We start from the raw sequence: 20366 nt of genomic DNA, 5'->3' as shown, positions 1-20366 counted from the left end.
TCATGAACTTATACTCGGTTCTCCTCCGAATCTTTCCCACCTTCGTGTGTTTGGTTGTCTTTGTTATGCCCGAATTCCATTGGTCAAAACAAATATGGATGCCCGTTCTTCCGCCGGAATATTTCTTGGTTACCCTAATGGACAGAAGGGTTACCGTATATACGACATCTCAACTAAACGAATTTTTATTTCAAGAGATGTAACGTTTGTCGAAACTCGGTTTCCAATGTCCTCTTCTCTTCCGGCGGAACCACTACCTTCATGTCCTCCGCCTCATCTATGCATTGAAGACAATGGTATGTTTGCCTTTCCGGCGAACGTACCGAAACAGACCGTCCAGCCGACGGACAGCAGCTCGGACGAAGCTGCTGTTCCAGTCAGTTCTGGACAGGAAACAGACGCAGGGGTGCCTCCAGACACCCCTGCCAGACCTACTTCAGGTCTGCTACAGACAGCCACTTCGGGGGTGCCTGCAGACTCCACTGTCGGGCTTCCCTGTCCAGGGGCGTCTTTAGATTCTGTCGCTCCATCATCTACCGACACCTCCTCGTCACCTCCCTCACCGAACGTCATTCCCACTTCGGATTCCGACGAGGAGACTACCGGCCGCCCCAAGAGATCTCGCCGGCCACCGGCCCATCTTGCGGACTACATTTGTTCCAACACAAGTTCAATCAAGTATCCACTTGAAAATTATTTCTCTATTAACTCGTTCTCCACTTCCCATCAACAATTTCTCTCTTCAGTCTTGACGACAACCGAACCAACATCTTTCACTCAAGCAATGAAGTCCTCTCATTGGAAAGACGCCATGGCCAAAGAAATTTCGGCCTTGGAAGAAAATAAAACTTGGACGATTACCAGTTTGCCTCCTGGCAAGAAACCCATCGGTTGTAAATGGGTGTATAAAATCAAATTCAAGTCCGATGGCTCCATCGAACGCTATAAAGCACGCCTGGTAGCTAAAGGATACACCCAAATAGAAGGGTTGGATTAGAATGACACTTTTGCTCCAGTTGCTAAATTAGTTACTGTTCGTGTCCTTCTTTCCATTGCCGCCATCAAGGGCTGGACTCTCCATCAATTGGATGTCAATAACGCTTTCCTTCAAGGCGATTTGAATGAAGAAGTCTACATGAAACTTCCACCCGGGTTTTCCTCTCAGGGGGAGTCTAAAGTATGCCACCTTCACAAATCCCTTTATGGACTAAAACAGGCCTCCCGTCAATGGTTTTCAAAATTTTCTTCCGTTCTTATCGAACGTGGTTTTTCTCAATCCAAAAGTGACTATTCCCTGTTTACTTTTCGTTCTCACTCCACTCAGATCTACGTTCTTGTCTATGTGGACGACATAATTATCACGGGAAATAATGATCATGCTATTTCCCAGTTAAAGGTATTTCTTAATAAGGCATTCTCCTTAAAAGATTTGGGACGCTTACAATACTTTCTTGGTATTGAAGTATCTCGCTCGTTACAAGGCATTTTTCTATGTCAACGGAAATATGCACTTGATATTCTAAAAGATTCTGGACTAACCGCTGCACGTCCTTCGGAGTTTCCCATGGAACAAAAACTCCGCCTCTCTCCCACCGACGGGACACCATTGGCCGATCCGTCAATTTATCGTCGCCTCATCGGACGACTACTTTACTTAACGGTCACACGACCGGATATCACTTTTGCAGTTAATAATCTCAGTCAATTCATGCAAACACCCAGTCAAGTACACCTAGACACCGCTCATCGCGTACTACGATACTTGAAAGGTACACTTGACAAAGGAGTCTTCTTATCCGCAAACAGCTCTCTCCACATCACAGGATACTGTGATTCGGATTGGGCTGGTTGTCCTTCAACCCGTAGATCAACTACAGGATACTTTACAATGATTGGGTCCAGCCCTCTTTCCTGGAAATCAAAGAAACAACCCACAGTTGCCAAATCTTCGGCAGAAGCAGAATATCGAGTTTTAGCCATACTTACATGTGAATTACAATGGCTCAAGTATTTATTACTTGACTTTGGAATTGATCACTCCGACCCGATGACAGTTTACTGTGACAATCGGGCCGCTCTCCACATTGCTGATAACCCCGTCTTCCACGAACGTACCAAACACATTGAGATAGATTGCCACATCGTTCGTGAAAAGATTAAAGACAACGTCATTGCCACGCGCTTCACCAGTTCAGATAATCAGTTAGCGGATATCTTCACAAAACCACTTGGGGCAGAACCGTTCAAGAACATTATTGGCAAGTTAGGCGTTACTTCCATTCCCGCTCTAACTTGAGGGGGAGTGTTGGAAGATCTCCTCCACTCGGCTAAACCGAGTGGATTAGGTCCACGGTTAGGATAAGGATTCCTAAGTTAATTAGGTTTCCTAGTATAATTAGGATTGTTGTATTTTAGATAGAGTTAATTAGAGTTTCATATTTCTAAACTTCTCCTATGTAAACCTATATAAAGAGATCCATACATAATGTGATATCAAGTTGTAAGTTAATAACAAAAGGTTTTCACCTATCTCTCTCTCTCTCGGTTATCATCATCATCACTCGGTTTCCACCTCAATCACCATTACAACACAAACTCGGGACATCACCCGAGTTCTTCATCATCATATCTCGGCCTTTACCGAGAACCACACTACACACTCTCGGTGTGCTGTGATCACTCTCGGCTATACCGAGAGCATAACAATCCCACTCACCGAAGTGTCAAGCTTAACATCTTGGCTTCATCTCATCATCTTCCTCGAATTTCATCGAGTTGATTACTTCGAGGTTTAATCCTCTTCACACTTAGTTTCTTAATATTCATCTTGTTTTTTTTTCCGTCATATAGGTCAAAGAATACTATCTTCTATTTGTAGATTTCATGTTATCCCAAGGTTCTCTTGCTTTTGATTTGCTTAAAAGATTTAAGGTAACAACAATATGAGTAGTATTTTTTCTATTCTTATATTTAGAACACACACATTTTAATCATTAAACAAAATATTGTGCAGTTAGATCCATACATGATGGAGAGGAAAATTGTAAGGCCCAAAATTCGGGTCAAAATATCAAATGAAGCCCAACCCGGAATAATAATGCAAGAAAACCCCAAAAGTTGAAATTACAAAACATTTTTAAAAATTTCTGAACAAAACACAGCTTGCTCTCAACAATTTTGTATTTGCTCTCAACAATTTTGTAAATGTATAAACAAATGGGTCCGTGGGTATATAGACCAAAATAATATTCAAAAAAGGTTTATGATCCAATCTTCCCAAAACATGGATATTTAGTCCTTTTACATTATGGACATAATAACCCATTCTTTATGAGAGAACTACCGTCCATGTCCCTCCTACAAAAATCACGGGATTTTTAATTTTCCAGGGTGAATTTGGAATGTTTCTAATGTGGGCGTGATTTAGGGGATTTAAAGCAATTAACGTATAAATCCGAAATTTATTTATCTCTATCTTCTAACCGTTTTGGAAAGCAAATCTATTTCCAAATCAATTCACAACAAATCGTAACCAAATCAATTTTCTCTCTCTTTACAGATTTGGAAACCAAATCAATTTTTTCTCTCTTACTATGTAAATTTTTTTCGATTCAAATCAATTTTCTCTCACTTAACTTTCAGATTTGGAAATAGTATATTTTCTAGGATCAATTTAGCGTGATTTGGGGGTTAATATATAAAACATATATATCACTTTCTCTTACTTAACTTTCAGTTTTGGAAATAGTATATTTTTATGGGAACATTAAAGCAACATATGTTTTCGTTTTTACTCATACATAAATACACATAGAATACAAATTATGAAACAAATACGTAAATTATGTATTATTTATGACGAGAAACCGTCATTTGTCAAGTATACAACATAATTTATCAAATGTATGTGGGTCTTGTTCAATAAATTACACATAATTTCTTTTACATTCATCCTTTACATTCTGTTACAAAAAAAAAGTACAAAATCTTCTTTGGTTCAAAAATGGTGCCCATCCATGTACTCTCCATTAGTTTCGTTGACTCACTTTGATTTGATGATTCTCTTTGAAATTTCATCTGGTATATCAAATCTACACACATAAATACACATACATTAAAGAAAAAAAATTATATATTGTATTTATAAACTACACGTACAGTTTCGTAAATTATATACAATGTTTGTCAAATTTTGACAACATTTGAAAGTTTTGAGTAGTTTGGTAAACTTATCAAGGCTACTGTTGTGGGTGAAAAGTACACGTAATGGTAAATAAATAATACATAATTTATGTGCACTTATACATAAATTATATACATAATGGTAAGAACATGAAGATATACGTAAATTATATATACATTATTGCAAAGTACACGAGATTTGATAGTAAAGCGAAGTATTTTTACTAATGAAATGAGTACTGTTTTGGTGTTAAAGTACGGGCAATGTTCTATAAATTACCCATAATTTACTATGAATTGTGGTAATTTACGATATAATACATGTACTGTAAATTCTGTTATGAGTAACCGTACGAAAGTCATAAATCCGTACGGATTGAAAACCAGATCTGAAGAAAAAAAATGAGAATATCATTAAGCTTAAACTACAAATCTAAAGATATCTGCTATGATGATTGATTGCAATAATGTCAAACTCGAGTTGAAGGATTAAACATAAAGATAAAAAACATAAATAAAATTTTAAGAGAGAGAAAGAAAATAAACATCAAACATTCGATTGATGATTGATAATCTGATCTCACGAAATATCAGAAACAACAGAAGATTAAACATAGATTATCACTGGATGCAAACATAACATACTAACTTTGAAGGAATAATTGAATAAGGAATAAACATAAAGATCTTACGCAGTTATGAAAATTTTAGAGAGAGAAAATAAACATCATACATTCGAAGTTAATGAATTAGTAAACAGATCTTATAGATATTAACAATGAATTAGTAAACAGATCATAAATCTGATACGTTTTATAATAAAGCGATAATTAGGGTTTTAGTTATAAGAAGAAATATTAGATATTAACAATGGTGTTTATAAAGATTTCGAAAGTATTAAACCTGATAAATGATGAATTTGGACAGCAATATTATGTAGAAGAAGAAGATTTTCTGAGTTTAATGGAGGTTTGTCAACTAAATCGGTTTTAGAGAGATCAAATAAAGAGTTTCCGTTACTGAAAATAATGAAGATATCCTTACTTTGAATAGAAACATGATTGGAGAGAAATATGGGAGATAATAATGAAGATATCCTTACTTTGAATAGAAACATGATTGGAGAGAAATATGATAGATAAATATGGAAAAAGATATGCATATATTTCGAAAATAAATCAGTTATAAAATATGGAAAGGTTAGATTAGGGATTATGAAATAATATTTATTCTAGAGATTTGTGTTTTCTCTCTAGATGAGACCAAATGGACTAGATATCCATTTATATTATTTTTTTGGTTTTAAAACCCTTTATAGGATTAGAGAGGATTAAATCTACTATTAGGACCCGTTTTTTGGACTATAAACCCAAAAATTCTAAACAAATTTGTTTTTGTTCACACATAATTAAGAACATAATTATATATGTTGCCAACAGTTTCAAAAGTGTTGGCAACAGTTTCAAAAGTGTTACTAACAGTTTAAAAATTGGGTTTTTTTTACATTATTATTTCCGAGTGGGTTTTTTTTTTCGTATTTGGGCCCAAATCTTGGGCTTTTCTTACATAGTTTATATATGGAATGGGTAAATGTAATATTCGTGAATGAAAGATGGAATGATACGGATGAACAAAGGTATCAATCGGTCTTGATTAATTTGATTTTAACGAAACCTTTAATCTTATTGTTTAAATAGATGTTGCAATAATTGTTCTTAGTCATGCGGTTCAAGTGGGAGTCCCTGGAGGCGGGCTGAGTACACTTTTTGGTAATAGTTGGATGTCTCTAAAGCCTTCTTACGTGGAAATTTACAAGAAAAAAAATAACTCAATGTTTTCAAGAAATTCAGTACTTACAAAATTTTGGTTTTTAAAAAGTGTCGCAAATAACTCAATGTTTGTAAAATGGAACGCATAAGGTACCCTTGATGGGTTGCTTTTTTTATATAGATGATATCATACTCACTAGCACAAGAGATGATATCATACTCAAAACTTCCAATGGAAATCCGAGAAACATATGGACGAAATCCTCGCTCTCAAGGACAAGTTTGAAAGTATCATCTTCACGCATACGACCAGACAGAACAATAGTCAGGCAGACATCTTAGCTAAATGGAGCAGGCAAAACCAGTGTCGACGTTCTTGGCACTCTTTCCAGGATTTCGCTAATTATTTCAGTTCTAGTGGTTCCTGATTGTACTTTTCTTTCAACAATAAAAAAAACCCCATTTGGTTTTATGTTCTTTGGGTCGTGTTTACATCACAACTTGTGTATTGTATTTCACACCCAATCCAACATGAATACTAGTTTCATCAACGACGACAAACATTAAGAAAGAATTGAAACATCAACACAAAGACAATAACAACAAAAAGAAATGGAGAAGGACAATAGAAGAGGATTTCAAGGACATAGAACATTTTCAATATTCTGAAGTGCTACAATGACAAAAATCTTGATTTAATGACTCATTTTTAGTAAAAGACAAAAAAAATTTAAAGTTTTCAAAAATTTGACTTTGATCTGGATCGTTCTTTTACACGTGTGACTCATTGACTCAAGAATCTTGTCAAAGATTCTTTGTACACTTAGCATTTCTCAAAAATATTTGTTACATCATGCTAAACTGACCGTTTTCATGGAGTAATCCCGATCCTAAAAAACTCCGTAGTCTTTTTTATGTGGTTTTTATAAGTGTAAAGTCGGCATGACCACAATAGGCTGACCCCACCTAGCACCGTCTTGAGGCATGTCATGGGCCGACCAGGCGTAGTCCGCCAAAAAACCATGCAGGGTGGACTCTTTCACTCCAAAAGCCAGCTCAAGATTTTCCCGCACTAATAAACTCACCCAATGCCCTTCAAAAACCAATGCGAGATTATTCCAGCAGACCCGCCTTCAATAGACTTGGGCTTTCTAGTATTAGGCCAACATGCACGGCATCGTGACCCACTATGGCTGCAAGCTGGGTCCAATTGGTGGCATGATCGGATAACCCAGCTCAGTTCACACCTTGGGTCGTAAAATTTCCACATAAATTGTTTAGTCAACTATAGTCAGCTCAGTTCACACCTTTTCATACATTTTCACCTCCCTCATTGAACCAGCAGGTATTGGATGTATAATGTTCGATGAACAAACCAGTTTTGTAGCGGCCATAACGGACACCACTAGAGGACAAAATCCAGAAGAATGTGAATGTCGAACAATCCTGTATGCAATGCAATGGGCATGTGACTTATGCATCCAATATATTCAGATCGAAAGTGATAATCAAAACCTTATCAGATGCCTCTACAACTCTAACGCATCCATCCAATGGAAAAGCGAGAAACATATGGACGAAATCCTCGCTCTCAAGGACAAGTTTGAAAGTATCATCTTCACGCATACGACCAGACAGAACAATAGTCAGGCAAACATCTTAGCTAAATGGAGCAGGCAAAACCAGTGTCGACGTTCTTGGGACTCTTTCCAGGATTTCGCTAATTATTTCAGTTCTACTGGTTCCTGATTGTACTTTTCTTTCAACAATAAAAAAAAAACCCCATTTGGTTTTATGTTCTTTGGGTTGTGTTTACATCACAACTTGTGTACTGTATTTCACACCCAATCCAACATGAATACTAGTTTCATCAACGACGACAAGCATTAAGAAAGAATTGAAACATCAACACAAAGACAATAACAACAAAAAGAAATGGAGAAGGACAATAGAAGAGGATTTCAAGGACATAGAACATTTTCAATATTCTGAAGTGCTACAATGACAAAAATCTTGATTTAAGGACTCATTTTTAGTAAAAGACACAAAAAATTTCAAGTTTTCAAAAATTTAACTTTGATCTGGATCGTTCTTTTACACGTGTGACTCATTGACTCAAGAATCTTGTCAAAGATTCTTTGTACACTTAGCATTTCTCAAAAATATTTGTTACATCATGCTAAACTGACCGTTTCTATGGAGTAATTCCGATCCTAAAAAACTCCGTAGTCTTTTTTATGTGGTTTTTATAAGTGTAAAGTCGGCATGACCACAATAGGCTGACCCCACCTAGCACCGTCTTGAGGCATGTCATGGGCCGACCAGGCGTAGTCCGCCAAAAAACCATGCAGGGTGGACTCTTTCACTCCAAAAGCTAGCTCAAGATTTTCCCACACTAATAAACTCACCCAATGCCCTTCAAAAACCAATGCGAGATTATTCCAGCAGACCCGCCTTCAATAGACTTGGGCTTTCTAGTATTAGGCCAACATGCAGGGCATCGTGACCCACTATGGCTGCAAGCTGGGTCCAATTGGTGGCATGATCGGATAACCCAGCTCAGTTCACACCTTGGGTCGTAAAATTTCCACATAAATTGTTTAGTCAACCATAGTCAACCGTGATCAATCCCATCTCTAACTGGGCACTTGAGGGCTGAGGCCAAATGGCTAACTGTATTTCGCTACCACAACTGTTATAACTGAATTTTGGCTATTTCTCTTGTTCAATAACTGAATTTTGGGTTCTTATATTCAAGAATCCAAAATTCACCAGCTTCTCCATTCTCTCTCTCTCTCTATCTCAAAGTTAAAAGCTTCACAGTGAAGAACATCCATCCTGTTTCTCTCTCTAAAACAGAGATGGCTCTGGCATATGAACTCCATGCCATCATAATGTGTAGAAGTTGGGTGAATGACGAGGAAACCAGCAGTCAATTCAATACATGTAATTCAAAACCCCTTTTCATACATTTTCTCTTTCTAAACTAAGATGTCTTGCGTGGGATTTCTTTATTTTCTTTTTCCCCTGTTTCTTTTCTTGTAGTTCTTCATCCCGACTCTGTTCATAGTGCTGAAGTACAATTCAGACATTGGAGGGAAAAAATAAAAATGCAAATAGAAGGAAAGGGCATAAACCCTAAGGTTTTTTGTTTCTTCATCTTTCTTTGGTTATTTTTGTTTTTTTTCGAGCTCAAATCATGGGTATTGCTTGTTATTTTATCTTCAAAACCTCTTCTTGTTCTTTCTGCTCGTGGGTTTTGCTTGTTTTTTCCAATTTCCAAATCTTCTTGTTCATTGTGATAATGGGTATTGCTTGTTCTTTGATCTTCTTTCTGTTCTTCTATAACAGATGAAACGATACTACATTCTATTTGTAGATTTCAACTTATCAGAGTCTACGGGTTTTGATTTGCTTAAGAGACTTAAGGTAGACAGATTGTCTCAATTCCTATATAGGTTTGTTTTTAAATCATATAGGTTTTGATTTAACAAGAAGATACTGAACAGGAAGATCCATATCTGAAATATGCATACGTAGTAATCGTGAATGATAGATGGAATGCCATCGACGAGAAAAGGTAGTAGTGTTCTTGATTAATTTGATTTCGGAAGTCAAATGCTGCTAGAGAAGAATACTCTGTTTTGAGGAGTGTAATTGTTGGTAACAGATGCAGGGACCAAGATGTTTATATGTGCGTTGCTAGTCCGCTGTTACCATTAAATGTTCTCCAAGTTAGAGATTGCTTACTCAAAGTAGATGAAGCCATAGAGCAAAGAAGTCGAGAAATGCAGCAACTACACATACAACCTCAAAGTGGCTCCTCTCTCTCTAAAACTGAGATGGCTCTGACATTCAAACTCCATGCTATCATAATATGTAGAAGTTGGGTAGATGACATCCCAACCACAAAACTATTCCATACATGTAACTCAAAATTTCTTTTGATACATTCTCTATTTCTAAACTAAGTTGTCTTGTGTGAGTTTTATTTTTCCCCTATTGTTGTTTTTGTAGTTGCTCATCTCGACTCTGTACGTAATGCTGAAGTATATTTCAGTCTTTGGGAGGAAATGATAAAAATTCAAAAAGAAGGAACCGGCCCCAAGGTATATTATTTCTTCATCTTTCTTTGGTTATTTTTTTTTCGAGCTCATATCATGGGTATTGCTTGTTCTTATATCTTCTTCTTGTTCCTTCTGATCACGGGTTTTACTTGATTTTTCAAATGTTTTTGTTCATTATGATCTTGGGTATTGCTTGTTCTCCAATCCTCAAATCTTCTTGTTCAGTGTGATAACTAGTTCTTCTCTCTTATTTCTCTTCTTCTTTAATAGGAGAAAGAATGCTACATTCTATTTGTAGATTTCGTCTTAGATGATGATTCTTCAGGTTTTGATTTGCTTGCAAGATTTAAGGTAAACAGGTTGTCTAAATTCTTATATGGTTATGATTGTAAACATAGAATTTGATTAAACAAGATACTGAACAGGAAAATCCATATCTGAAATGGGTAAACGTAGTAATCATGAATGAAAATTGGAACGACATGGACAAGCAAAGGTATGGAACTTGAATAATTTGATTTCACAAGTAAAATGCAAGTAAGGGATTACTCTCTGTTTTAGCAGTGTAATTGTTGGTAACAGATGCAGCGGAAAAAGAGTTTATGCCTGCTTTGATGATCCATTGTCACCATTAAAAGTGGAGCAAGTTAGAAATTACTTACTACTCAAAGAGAAAAGAAAGCAACTCGGGCTCCAGAAAGAAATACAAATAAAACATAAAACTGTTGCTGCAGAATTCAAGTTCCATGGCTTAATAATAAGTACTGCCAAGGACATTAGTATCCTACCCGTCCGCCACTTATTCTCTACACGTAATTTCGATACTTTCCGACTCAAAATTTTTAGTGTCTCTATCTTTGATGTTCTGTTTTCTATTGTGGGTTCTTATTTTGCTCTGTTTTGGTTATTGCAGTTAAAACTTCAGAATCTGTAGTTGGCGCCCATTATCACATTAAAGAATGGGAGTCCAAAGGAGAAACCATGTTCCAGGGTGGTCAACTTACAGCACAAGTTAAGGTTTGTGTTTTATTTTCACAACACTTTCAATTTCAGATTAAAGGTTTGTGTTTTATTTGTTTCATGATCATTTTATTCTTCTAAATTGTTTTCATTCTTTATAGGAAAAGGAAGTTTTTATTCTATTCATAGATTGCGACTTCGAACAACCAAGCCCTTCAGGATTTGATTTGCTCAAACATTTCAAGGTAACAAACGCTCTCTCTCTTCTTTATCTTCTTCATTTGCCTAATTTCATTGTATCGAAATCTAATTACCGAAACAAATAAAAAAAAATGCAGAAAACACCACATCTAAGACACATTCATTTCGTAATGTTGTCCATTGCGCCCCCTTGGGGGTCAGATGTTTTTGACAGGTAAGAGACATTTATTTATCGTTAATTAACTTGATTCTCTAAATTCCAGTTGCAGATTTAAGATTTTCGACTTCTTATTTTAACACTTTAGTGGGTTATTGGTTATGAGTTACAGGTCCATGGCAGAAGGTGCATTTACGTCCATCGATCATCCTCTGACAGTAACAAAAGTGGAGCAGATTATACAACAAATAGGTCGTGTAGCCCAAGTAACTTTGTGATTGTAGAACAGAAACCAGTTTGGGCTACAAGTCAATTTCTACTGATTTTGTTCTTATCATTCAGTATTCTAGCTATTGAGTAGAACTCATATCATGTAGGTTGAAACATAACTCCAATTCAAAATAAATGATAAAAATATATTTTTTGTGTGTATATACTTCACCCATTGTAATGGAAACAAAAACAAGAGAAACTAAATGAACTAAACAATCACCTAGAAGGCCGTCACCATCTTCCTCAGAACTTAAGCATCTACTTTTTTCCACATCCTCAAGAATGAGAGATTTAGTTGGTTTTGCCAAAAGGTCTGTGAATTCTTGGAATGGAGATCTTGTGTAGCGAGTTTCCCTCCATCTGGTATCAAAAATCCGTAAGATTGCCAGTCCCAGAGGAGTTCGTTATCCAGTGAAGGGAGAATGGTTTCCATTGGTCCTTGTTTTGTTCAGAGGGCCTGCCTACAAATGGGATTAACCACTGGTGTCTTCTGAAGGCAATCGAAAGTAGCCTGCATATAGATAACAACATGAAGTCTCTGAAGTCTCTTACATGTGAAGAATGGATAAAATTCAAAATTTAAATGTAGATGCATAAAATCTCTGAAGTCTCTTACATGTGAAGAATTAAATGTAGATGCATAAAATTTGCTCAGAATAAAAGATCCACCCTAAGGAAAGAAACATGAAACCCAACAAAAGATCCATCCTAAGGAAAGAAACATGAAACCCTTAACAAGCAGACTGCTCTTTACTAATGGTCTGAAATCAAGGTTAACCAAGCAAAAAACAAAATCTAGGTTAACAGCATGAAATATTTGCTCAGAAAAATGAACTATCATGTTAACAAGATCTCTGAAGTCTGACATGTGAAGTATTTCATAAATCATCCTCGCAAAAACAGATTACGAATCAAAACTTGAAGCAAATGAAACCTGTTAGGCTAATCCCACATTAGTTGTGGAAGGGGCATGGTGTGTGTTAATAAGTGTGGGAGAAGCCTTACCTCTTGAGCTAGCTTTTGGGGTAAGAGAGACCCAAGACCACCCAACACTGGTATCAGAGCCCAGAGTATAACAAGTCTCGGCCCAATAACTATTGAAGTTAAGAGTCCACATTGGTTGTGGAAGGGGCATGGTGTGTGTTAATAAGTGTGCGAGAAACCTTACCTCTTGAACTAGCTTTTGGGGTAAGAGAGGCCTAAGACCCCCCCAACAAAACCTACCCACAGTCACTAGGCAAACACAAATCAAACACCCATACACAAAGCTAAAAGAACTACAAATAAATCACAAATCAATATCGCAAGTAAGAAAGTAACTGGGGAAGACTCAGATTTGAAGAAAAAACAAACCTTTACGAAGTTGCCTAGGGTTTTGGTGGATCAACGAAAAGAGATGAAAACATCATCAATACCAACGAACTTCAAAACCTTCTTGGGAACCCTATCAGCGACATTTTGTACGTGTGAATGCAGGTGAGACGATGATCGGCAATGTGGAAAGTTGCGAGACGGCTTGGTCGGGGGATTGCCTTCCAGATGATACAGCTTGCAAGAACAATTGATTTACCAAGTATGGTGTTGCTGCACAGAAACCATATTGCCAGAATATGTATTCTCTGATTCTGCTTGTCTATGCATTCTCTGATGGGAAATGATAAAGTTACAAAAGATTTTGACAAAAAAAGGTTCCCAGTTGATGTGGCGGGTGTGGTTTCAAACTTTGACCAAATCTAGGCCGTTGAGAGATGAAAATCACAACCGCCACATCAGCTGGGAACTTTTTTTTTGTCAAAATCTTTTGTGATTCTAGCATCTCTCTTCTCTGATTCTCTCCTCTCATCTCTTGGCTCCATTCCTCCTTTGTCTAAATGAATAAAATGAGCTAAATTTGAACACAGCTTCAGAATACAATGTTCATATTGTTGTAATTAAACTTGTTGATAGATATGTATGTCTATCCTATTTAATAGGATTGTAGGAGGAACTGTTTGATTGAAAGAAGTAGGTAACAGATTGCTATAAGAGTAGGGACGGGAATTGGGCGGGTACTACATGGATTGGGTCGCACTAGCTTCCTTTGTCCATTAGGGCTAGCGAGTTTGTGGAGCAGGCTTTTTCAAATTTTATGTGCCATTACCAACCCAAGCTCGCTAACTGACTTGGGTTTCTGGTGCAGGTCGGGTATCTGGCTTAATGCATTTTTAACATTGATATAACTACATATTTGGCGCCCATAAAACTTCAATAGGCATGAATAATTGATAGCCCAAAAGGGTGCAAGTACTAATTCTAACCTTCCTTCATTTATAAATTTTCAAGCGTGGACAACCTTGGGTCCATTTTTTGATATCTCTTTGAGTCACCAGAATGTCAGGGCCAGTCTGCCTTCAAGATCCTTTCCCATTTTAAAAACGAGAAATGCTATAAGTACATAGAACTTTTACATAATCTTTGACATGTTGGTTCACTTTCACCAAAGGACAAAGTTTTTTCAAAGTTTGACTATGATATAGAGCGTTCGTTTATCCGAATAAGTCAGCATGTCAAATATTAAGTAGGTTTTGAAAATTAGGTGGGTTTTGCATGTGGGTACCGAGAAATCTCACTGGATTTCATGAAACCAGACCACAATCTTGTTAAAGAAAAATCAATTCATTAAACTCATAGTTTTAGGCGGGGCTATAGCTTAAGAAAATCAATTGATTGTTTGCGTAAATTTAGCATCAGAGGATGAGAATTTAAAGCTTTTAGTAGTTACAAAAAGTGTGATTGACTCTTTAAAGAACTTATGGGATTCATCTTCACACGAAGAGGTTTCTCTTCCTGGATTGAAGGTTTACCCAACCCCATGATTTCTAGTCATAGAGAGAAAAAGAAGAATAAGAAGAAAAATGAGGGGAAGGAAGACAAGAATAAGAGTGGGAGGAGGAAGAGGAGATTGTGGGTTGAAGGTCGTTAGTCGTCGGTGACTTATTGCCGAAAAAGAAGGAAGATGGACATTGCCTTTAACCAAACTAAAGACTGCCTTTGGCGAGATTGTCTTTAGGAACTTTGACCATTTATATTCTACGGTCGCGGCTTTGGGAATAAGAGAAAATTTATGGGGAATAAAGACACAGTCAATAAAAATTTATTTTGTGGACATATTCTTTTTTTAGCCCAAAAATTAACTTGATCAAACATTGCCCCTAATCTTCTTCCTCTTATCCCTCTCTCTATCTCTCTTATGTTGCTTTCTCTTATATTATCCCTCTCTACATAAAGAAAACAGAACCACTTTTCCCACTTGTCATTGAATCATCAACACAACCCAAAAGCCAATACTTCCACCACCACTAAAATACCCAGATCTAATACCTAAACAAACAAATCAAAACCCGAACCAGGTCATGAGGACTAACTAATAATTAAACTTTTCTGAATGTGATTTGAGAGGAAATGAAAAATGGATCAAAATGGAAAGATATATACTAGTATTTTGAGGGCTGATTCTTTTCAACCAATTGATGATGATGAAGAAGAAGACTAGTTCAATGTAGAGAAATCACAACTAAATAGTGGGTGGACCTGAATTTTAACTTTTTCTTTTTTACTTCTTCTTTAGACTGCCATAAGATACTAAAAGAAGACATTGTTTCCTCCGTTGATGGCAATGCCCATGGACCCGGGGAGTTCTTAATTAGCTCTAAATACTGGATTATTTTTTAAATAACCCCCAAATTTGTGACCAGCTTCCCACCTAGCTCGCTACTTTATCAAAAATACCTAGATGGCCCCCTTTTTCAGTCACCGTTATGATTCTGTTAACTAGTCATCACCTCTCTCTCCTCAATCTCATCACCTCTCTTTGTCATCTCATCTTCTCGTCATCTCATCGTCTTCACCGGAGAAGGCCGCCGGCTGGCGACCTTTAAACATAAAAAAAAAAAGTATTTTCATCTCTCCTCGCTCTCTCTAAATTAAACATTTTTTCCTCTCTCCTATTTCTCTCTAAAAACTCCGACAAAAGGGTTTCCCTTCGCCGGAGTACAAAATCTAGGTCTGGTTCACCAGATTTAGAAAATCTGGTTAACCAATTCAAAGGTATGTTCGAACCAGACCTAGATCTGGTACTCCGACGAAGGGAAACCCCTTCGTCCGGGTGTTTAGAGAGATAGAGGAGAGAGAGAAAAAAAATTTGTTTTTTTTAGAGAGAGGAATTTTTTTATGTTTGAAGGTCGTTGGTCGACGACCTTCGTCGATGAAGACGATGAGGTGGCGAGAAGATGAGGTGGCAGAGAGAGGTGATGAGATAGAGGAGAGAGAGGTGATGCCTAGTTAACGGAGTTATAACGCTAACTGAAAAAAGGGGTCATCTAGATATTTTTGATAAAGTATGGTGTTAGGCAAGAAGCTGGTCATAAAGTTGGTGGCTATTTGAGAAAAGGTGAGGTTAGTTAATATATGGACTATTCAAGACACATATAACTTGGCCTTAGAAGCTGAAGCTAGTGAGCGGGAGTATAGAAACTTTAGATTTCAAAGGGAAGAACAACCCTGCGTTAATACCAAAAACGTAAAACAAGTTCCCTTAAAGAATGTTGAGCCACCGCAAGTTGTAATAATAGACAATTCAACTAACATTATTCATGAAGCAAAATTTGAGGTTATTATGTTCACATATAAGTTTCCTCATATCAATTTAGACGATGAAGGACTTGTTTATGAAGAAGTTGTTCAGAAAAGTGAGTTAAAGGAACTTGTTCAGAAAATTGATTCAAAGGAAGTTGTTCAGAAAATTGATTCAAAGGAAGTTGTTAAAGGAAATTGAGTTAAAGGACGTTATCTAGGAAGCTAAACTTTGGAAGTCAGACCTTAGCCCAATTGATTTTTCTTCATACGAAGATCCGTTTTCAGTATTTTGTGAATCTCAAAGTTGTTTCACATGGAGTGGTTTGTAATCTTATCGGAAGTTCGCAATTTTCAATCTCCATATTCATGATATTCACATTGTATTTAGGGTGAAAAGGGAGTTTGAATCGCATCAAAATTACAGTCAGAAATCTTTTTGTGATATAATAAATTCTTTAGTCCAATCTGAAAGTTTGGTGATTCCCATGCACAATTCACGAAAAACTTATCTCAAAGGTGTACCATTCAAGATAACCTTCCAATCAAATTAGTAAACTCGAGGCGAGTTTTTTTGAAGTAGAGAGATTGATGAAGGGAGATTTTCAGAAGATTAGATATCATCAAATCAAGTTCTTTTAGTAGTTTCCTATTATTAGTAAAGAATTGTTAATTTTAGCAGTTTTATATTTTTAGGAAACCTTCTAGGTTTTAGATCCTAGTATTTTATTTATTTAGAATTTGTTATTAGAATTTTGTTAGGTTTAGAAAACTGGTATTTTATTTATTAAAAGTGGTTATTTGAGTTTGACTAGGTTAAGGAAACCCTACGGCTATATAAGGGGATCTAGGAGTTGTTTATTTATTCAAGTTTAATGAATCAAGTTCAAGTATTTTAGTTATTTCTTATTAGTTTTGGTTCTACAAGTCTTAAGACGAAGATCTGAAGACTTTTTCTAAGTTCTAAAAATTTTAGACAAAGATCTAATTCTTTTCCGAAATTTTTCGCTGTGTCAGTTCCTAATAATGTAAAACTGTTAAGATTAACAAGTCCCTAAGAGACCTTATATAGAACCCTAAGTTAGAGTCCAACCATAATTAGGTTTCCTAAAGGTCCCTTTTGAATAAGATTAAGGAAACACTTGAAAATGGAAACATGTTTCTATTTTCTATTTCCCTAGGAGTGGTCGTCCCATGCAAGCCCCTTTTGGGCAGATCTGGTCGGTCCTATTAGGGCAGTCGTCCAAGCATGGTTGGCCTCTCTTTTGGGCTTAAAACATCCCTTTTGTGCCCCGGTCCAAAATATCTTTATTTGGGTTTTTTGTACTATCTTTGACTAAACTTCTTTTGGGCCTTTTGGACATATCTTATGAGTCTCACTCATGTGTATATATCTCATCCGTCTAGTCATATCTTGCGATCAAGTTGACATTCTTTGTGTAACTCGATGTAGGATCCAGACAAAGTTAGTCGCAAATTGCTTCATGATCCGACGATCGTAGTTGGTTTCTAGCTAAAACACCACGATCCCTATATCATCCGCACCTGATGATCTTCTTCATCAATTGTCTTATTCGACAAATTGCTCGCATTGCATCCTTGATCGAAGGACATCTGCTTCAATATGGGCATCCATGGGTACTTCAGGGATCGGATCAAGCAAGTTTGGCCTTTGCCCACTAGCGCTAGCGGGTTTACTGGGCAGACTTTTTCGGTGACATTACCCACCCAAACCCGCTAACTGACTTGGGTTTCTCGAGTTGGGGCAGCCCGGTCAGGCATCAGACTTAATGCATTTTGAACTTCGATATACCTAGAGACTTAGAGTCCATAAAATTTCACCAAGTTTGACATAAACTTCACAATTCTAACATTCCCTCATTTATAAACTTTCAAGACCGTTGCGCATTTTACAATATACAATGTAGGACAATACTTTTTCACCCAACTTTGATAAGACTATAAGGTATAGTTCCACACTGAAAAATCAGTCGGAGACGCATGAGGTTGGACGTGGTAGGCAAAAGTGTGGCAGGTCATCGGGTCCTGGTACAGATGGGGGCATGGCAGTACCTTCGGTGACCTCCTTTATTCGTGTTTGACCTGTTAAATCCATTATTATTCGTTACGGGTAATTGGTGCTCATAGTCCCTTATGAGATTGGGTTCCCATGGGGGTCGGAGGTGCAGGTATTTTTCACATCTCTATGTAACTTCGTAAGGCTACGACATGATTGAATATAGCAAATGGGTCAACCACTTTTTTGTGCAGTGGTTGAATACTTACTCTGCAATACGGAGGTTGGGCTTTAGGGTCTTTAGGATAACCTTCAAGAAACTTAGGCTAGGCGGTTATAGTGTTTCTCTAATTCATGAATCATGATGTATTGATGTCTTGTAAGGACTATCTTAGTCCATTTCCAAAAGAGAAAAGAAAAAAAAAATTATAGATGGAACATTGGAAATGGAGATGAAAAAGAGAAAGAATATCGAAAATGGAGATTAGATTTGCCTATAGAACTAATGAGTAAAAATACTAAATATAGTCACAACAAAGATTATCTTATTATATAATTGTTGTGCCTTTGTTTTAGAACGCGGTTTTGGGCATCATAAAAGGAATAAAGACTTTGATCAGCTAGATTTGACTTAGGGGGTAGATTCATTTTGAGCCAAAAAATTATTTTTTTTTTACCTCTGCCCTCTAATATTCATCTCCTTCTTTTTTCCTCTCTCTCTCCATCTTTTCCTCTCTCCCTCATTATCCCTGCTCACTGTTTCTCTTTCCGCCTCCCTCGTTTCTGTAAAATTAAATCTGAACTCTCCCGTCCTCTCTAGCTTCTTCAAGATAAGGCCTAATTACCCTTCCACACTTTATCTTGAAGGAGTTGAAGGAGATGTCCTTCGACCAAGGTGACAATGCGAACAATTTGTCGGATAGGACAATTGATGTGGAAGATCATCAAGTCCGATTGATTTAGGGATCGTAGAGTTGTAGCTAGAGACCAACTACGATCGTCGAATTACGAAGTAATTCGCGGCTAACTTCGATCGGATCCTACAACGGGTTACACATAAGAGTGACAAATTGATCTAGGATATGACTAGTGGGAGTGAGATATAATCATGGGAGTGTCCCATAAACATATCTCATAGGCCTAAAAAGAAATTAGGCAAAGATAGTACAAAAAGGCCAAAAACAGGGTTTTTGGGCCTAAGCCGATTCGGGCACTTCTAGGGCTCGGATTGGGCTGATTTTTGGAGGGACGTTTCCTTATGTTATGAACATTAAATCTACCAATTTTGGCTGGGTTTGGACGTCATCTCCTTAGAGAATTGAGAAAATACCAATAGTTGCTATTTTCGACTATTTCCCTAAATCTTATTCTAAAGGGTGTTTTAGGAAACCTAAAAGGAGGTGGATTCTTATTAGGGTTCTATATAAACACTTTTAGGGCAGAGAATAAGGTGTGGAATTTCTCTCTAAGCTTTCTTACTCTACCACATCAAGTAGAGAGGAGAAAGTGAGCTAATTCCCATTAACTATCAATCTAGTCAAAGAAGAAGGTGTTCTTCTTTTCCAACCACCATTGGTGTGCTAGCTATACAACAAGGTGGGAGATCAAATTGATTGCTCGTGTCCCAAGTAGAGGAGCTACACTTGAAGCTCTTGGTCTTCTTCAATCAATTCAACTAGTTCGAGGGAAAAGCGATTAAGGTAATCTACTATCTCCATTAGATTAATTACTAGTTTTGCATGTGATCCTGGGAATACTAGTGTAGACATTAGATGTCATATTTCCGCTATAAACACTAGTAGAAGGGTGTAAATCCCTACATATCTCAGGTATCTTTCCATTTTTGTTAGAAATGTAAATATTATACTTGAATTTGGATAGTCATTTAATCTCTCGAAGTTAGAAAAAAAAAACTATATGGAGGGAAATAGATGATCTATTCGCCCTCACATGAACATCAAACACGCCTTTGGTCATAAAATTTCCATCTTTTCCCTTAAGTTTATTATTGAAAATTTTGTTAAAAGACCCAGATTTTGGGCCCAAATAGTAAATAAAACCCAGCCCGGAATTATAACCCACTTAAAACTCAAAACCCAAATATTATTCCATATCAAACCCAAATACGG

The 20366-nt window shown here is 36.9% G+C and overlaps 2 protein-coding genes and 1 non-coding gene across 4 annotated transcripts in view; 2 read left to right on the top strand and 1 right to left on the bottom strand.

Moving 5' to 3' along the window:
* LOC147545562 (uncharacterized) overlaps nucleotides 1-20366 on the top strand; it is a 41126-nt gene that overhangs the window by 2841 nt on the left and 17919 nt on the right. Inside the window, exon 2 of the mRNA XM_086634487.1 lies at nucleotides 2851-2931. Within this exon, the coding sequence (XP_086490613.1) occupies nucleotides 2851-2931 (81 nt within the window). The remainder of the gene's footprint in view (nucleotides 1-2850; nucleotides 2932-20366) is intronic.
* LOC147545564 (uncharacterized) lies at nucleotides 8384-11768 on the top strand. Of its 2 annotated transcripts, none has more exons than XM_086635122.1 (13): nucleotides 8384-8897; nucleotides 8997-9094; nucleotides 9303-9380; nucleotides 9461-9531; nucleotides 9622-9878; nucleotides 9969-10060; nucleotides 10289-10369; nucleotides 10444-10514; nucleotides 10601-10830; nucleotides 10932-11035; nucleotides 11140-11223; nucleotides 11317-11393; nucleotides 11509-11768. In XM_086635122.1, the coding sequence occupies exons 1-13, from the start codon at nucleotides 8813-8815 to the stop codon at nucleotides 11612-11614; spliced, it is 1434 nt and encodes a 477-aa protein (XP_086491248.1). In that variant the 5' UTR covers nucleotides 8384-8812; the 3' UTR covers nucleotides 11615-11768. The 2 variants fall into 2 exon arrangements, with proteins under 2 accessions (XP_086491248.1, XP_086491249.1); XM_086635123.1 differs by having other exon boundaries at nucleotides 8709-8897; nucleotides 9628-9878.
* Nucleotides 12424-12509, bottom strand: LOC147545563 (small nucleolar RNA R64/Z200 family). The gene has a single exon (XR_015224440.1). It is a non-coding gene; the product is annotated as a small nucleolar RNA R64/Z200 family (small nucleolar RNA).

The sequence above is a fragment of the Eschscholzia californica genome, unplaced genomic scaffold, assembly GCF_041429995.1.
Source record: "Eschscholzia californica isolate CP2 unplaced genomic scaffold, dmEscCali1.0.p SCAF_4, whole genome shotgun sequence".
Lineage (NCBI taxonomy): Eukaryota > Viridiplantae > Streptophyta > Magnoliopsida > Ranunculales > Papaveraceae > Eschscholzia > Eschscholzia californica.
This window is presented reverse-complemented; position numbering and strand designations above follow the sequence as displayed.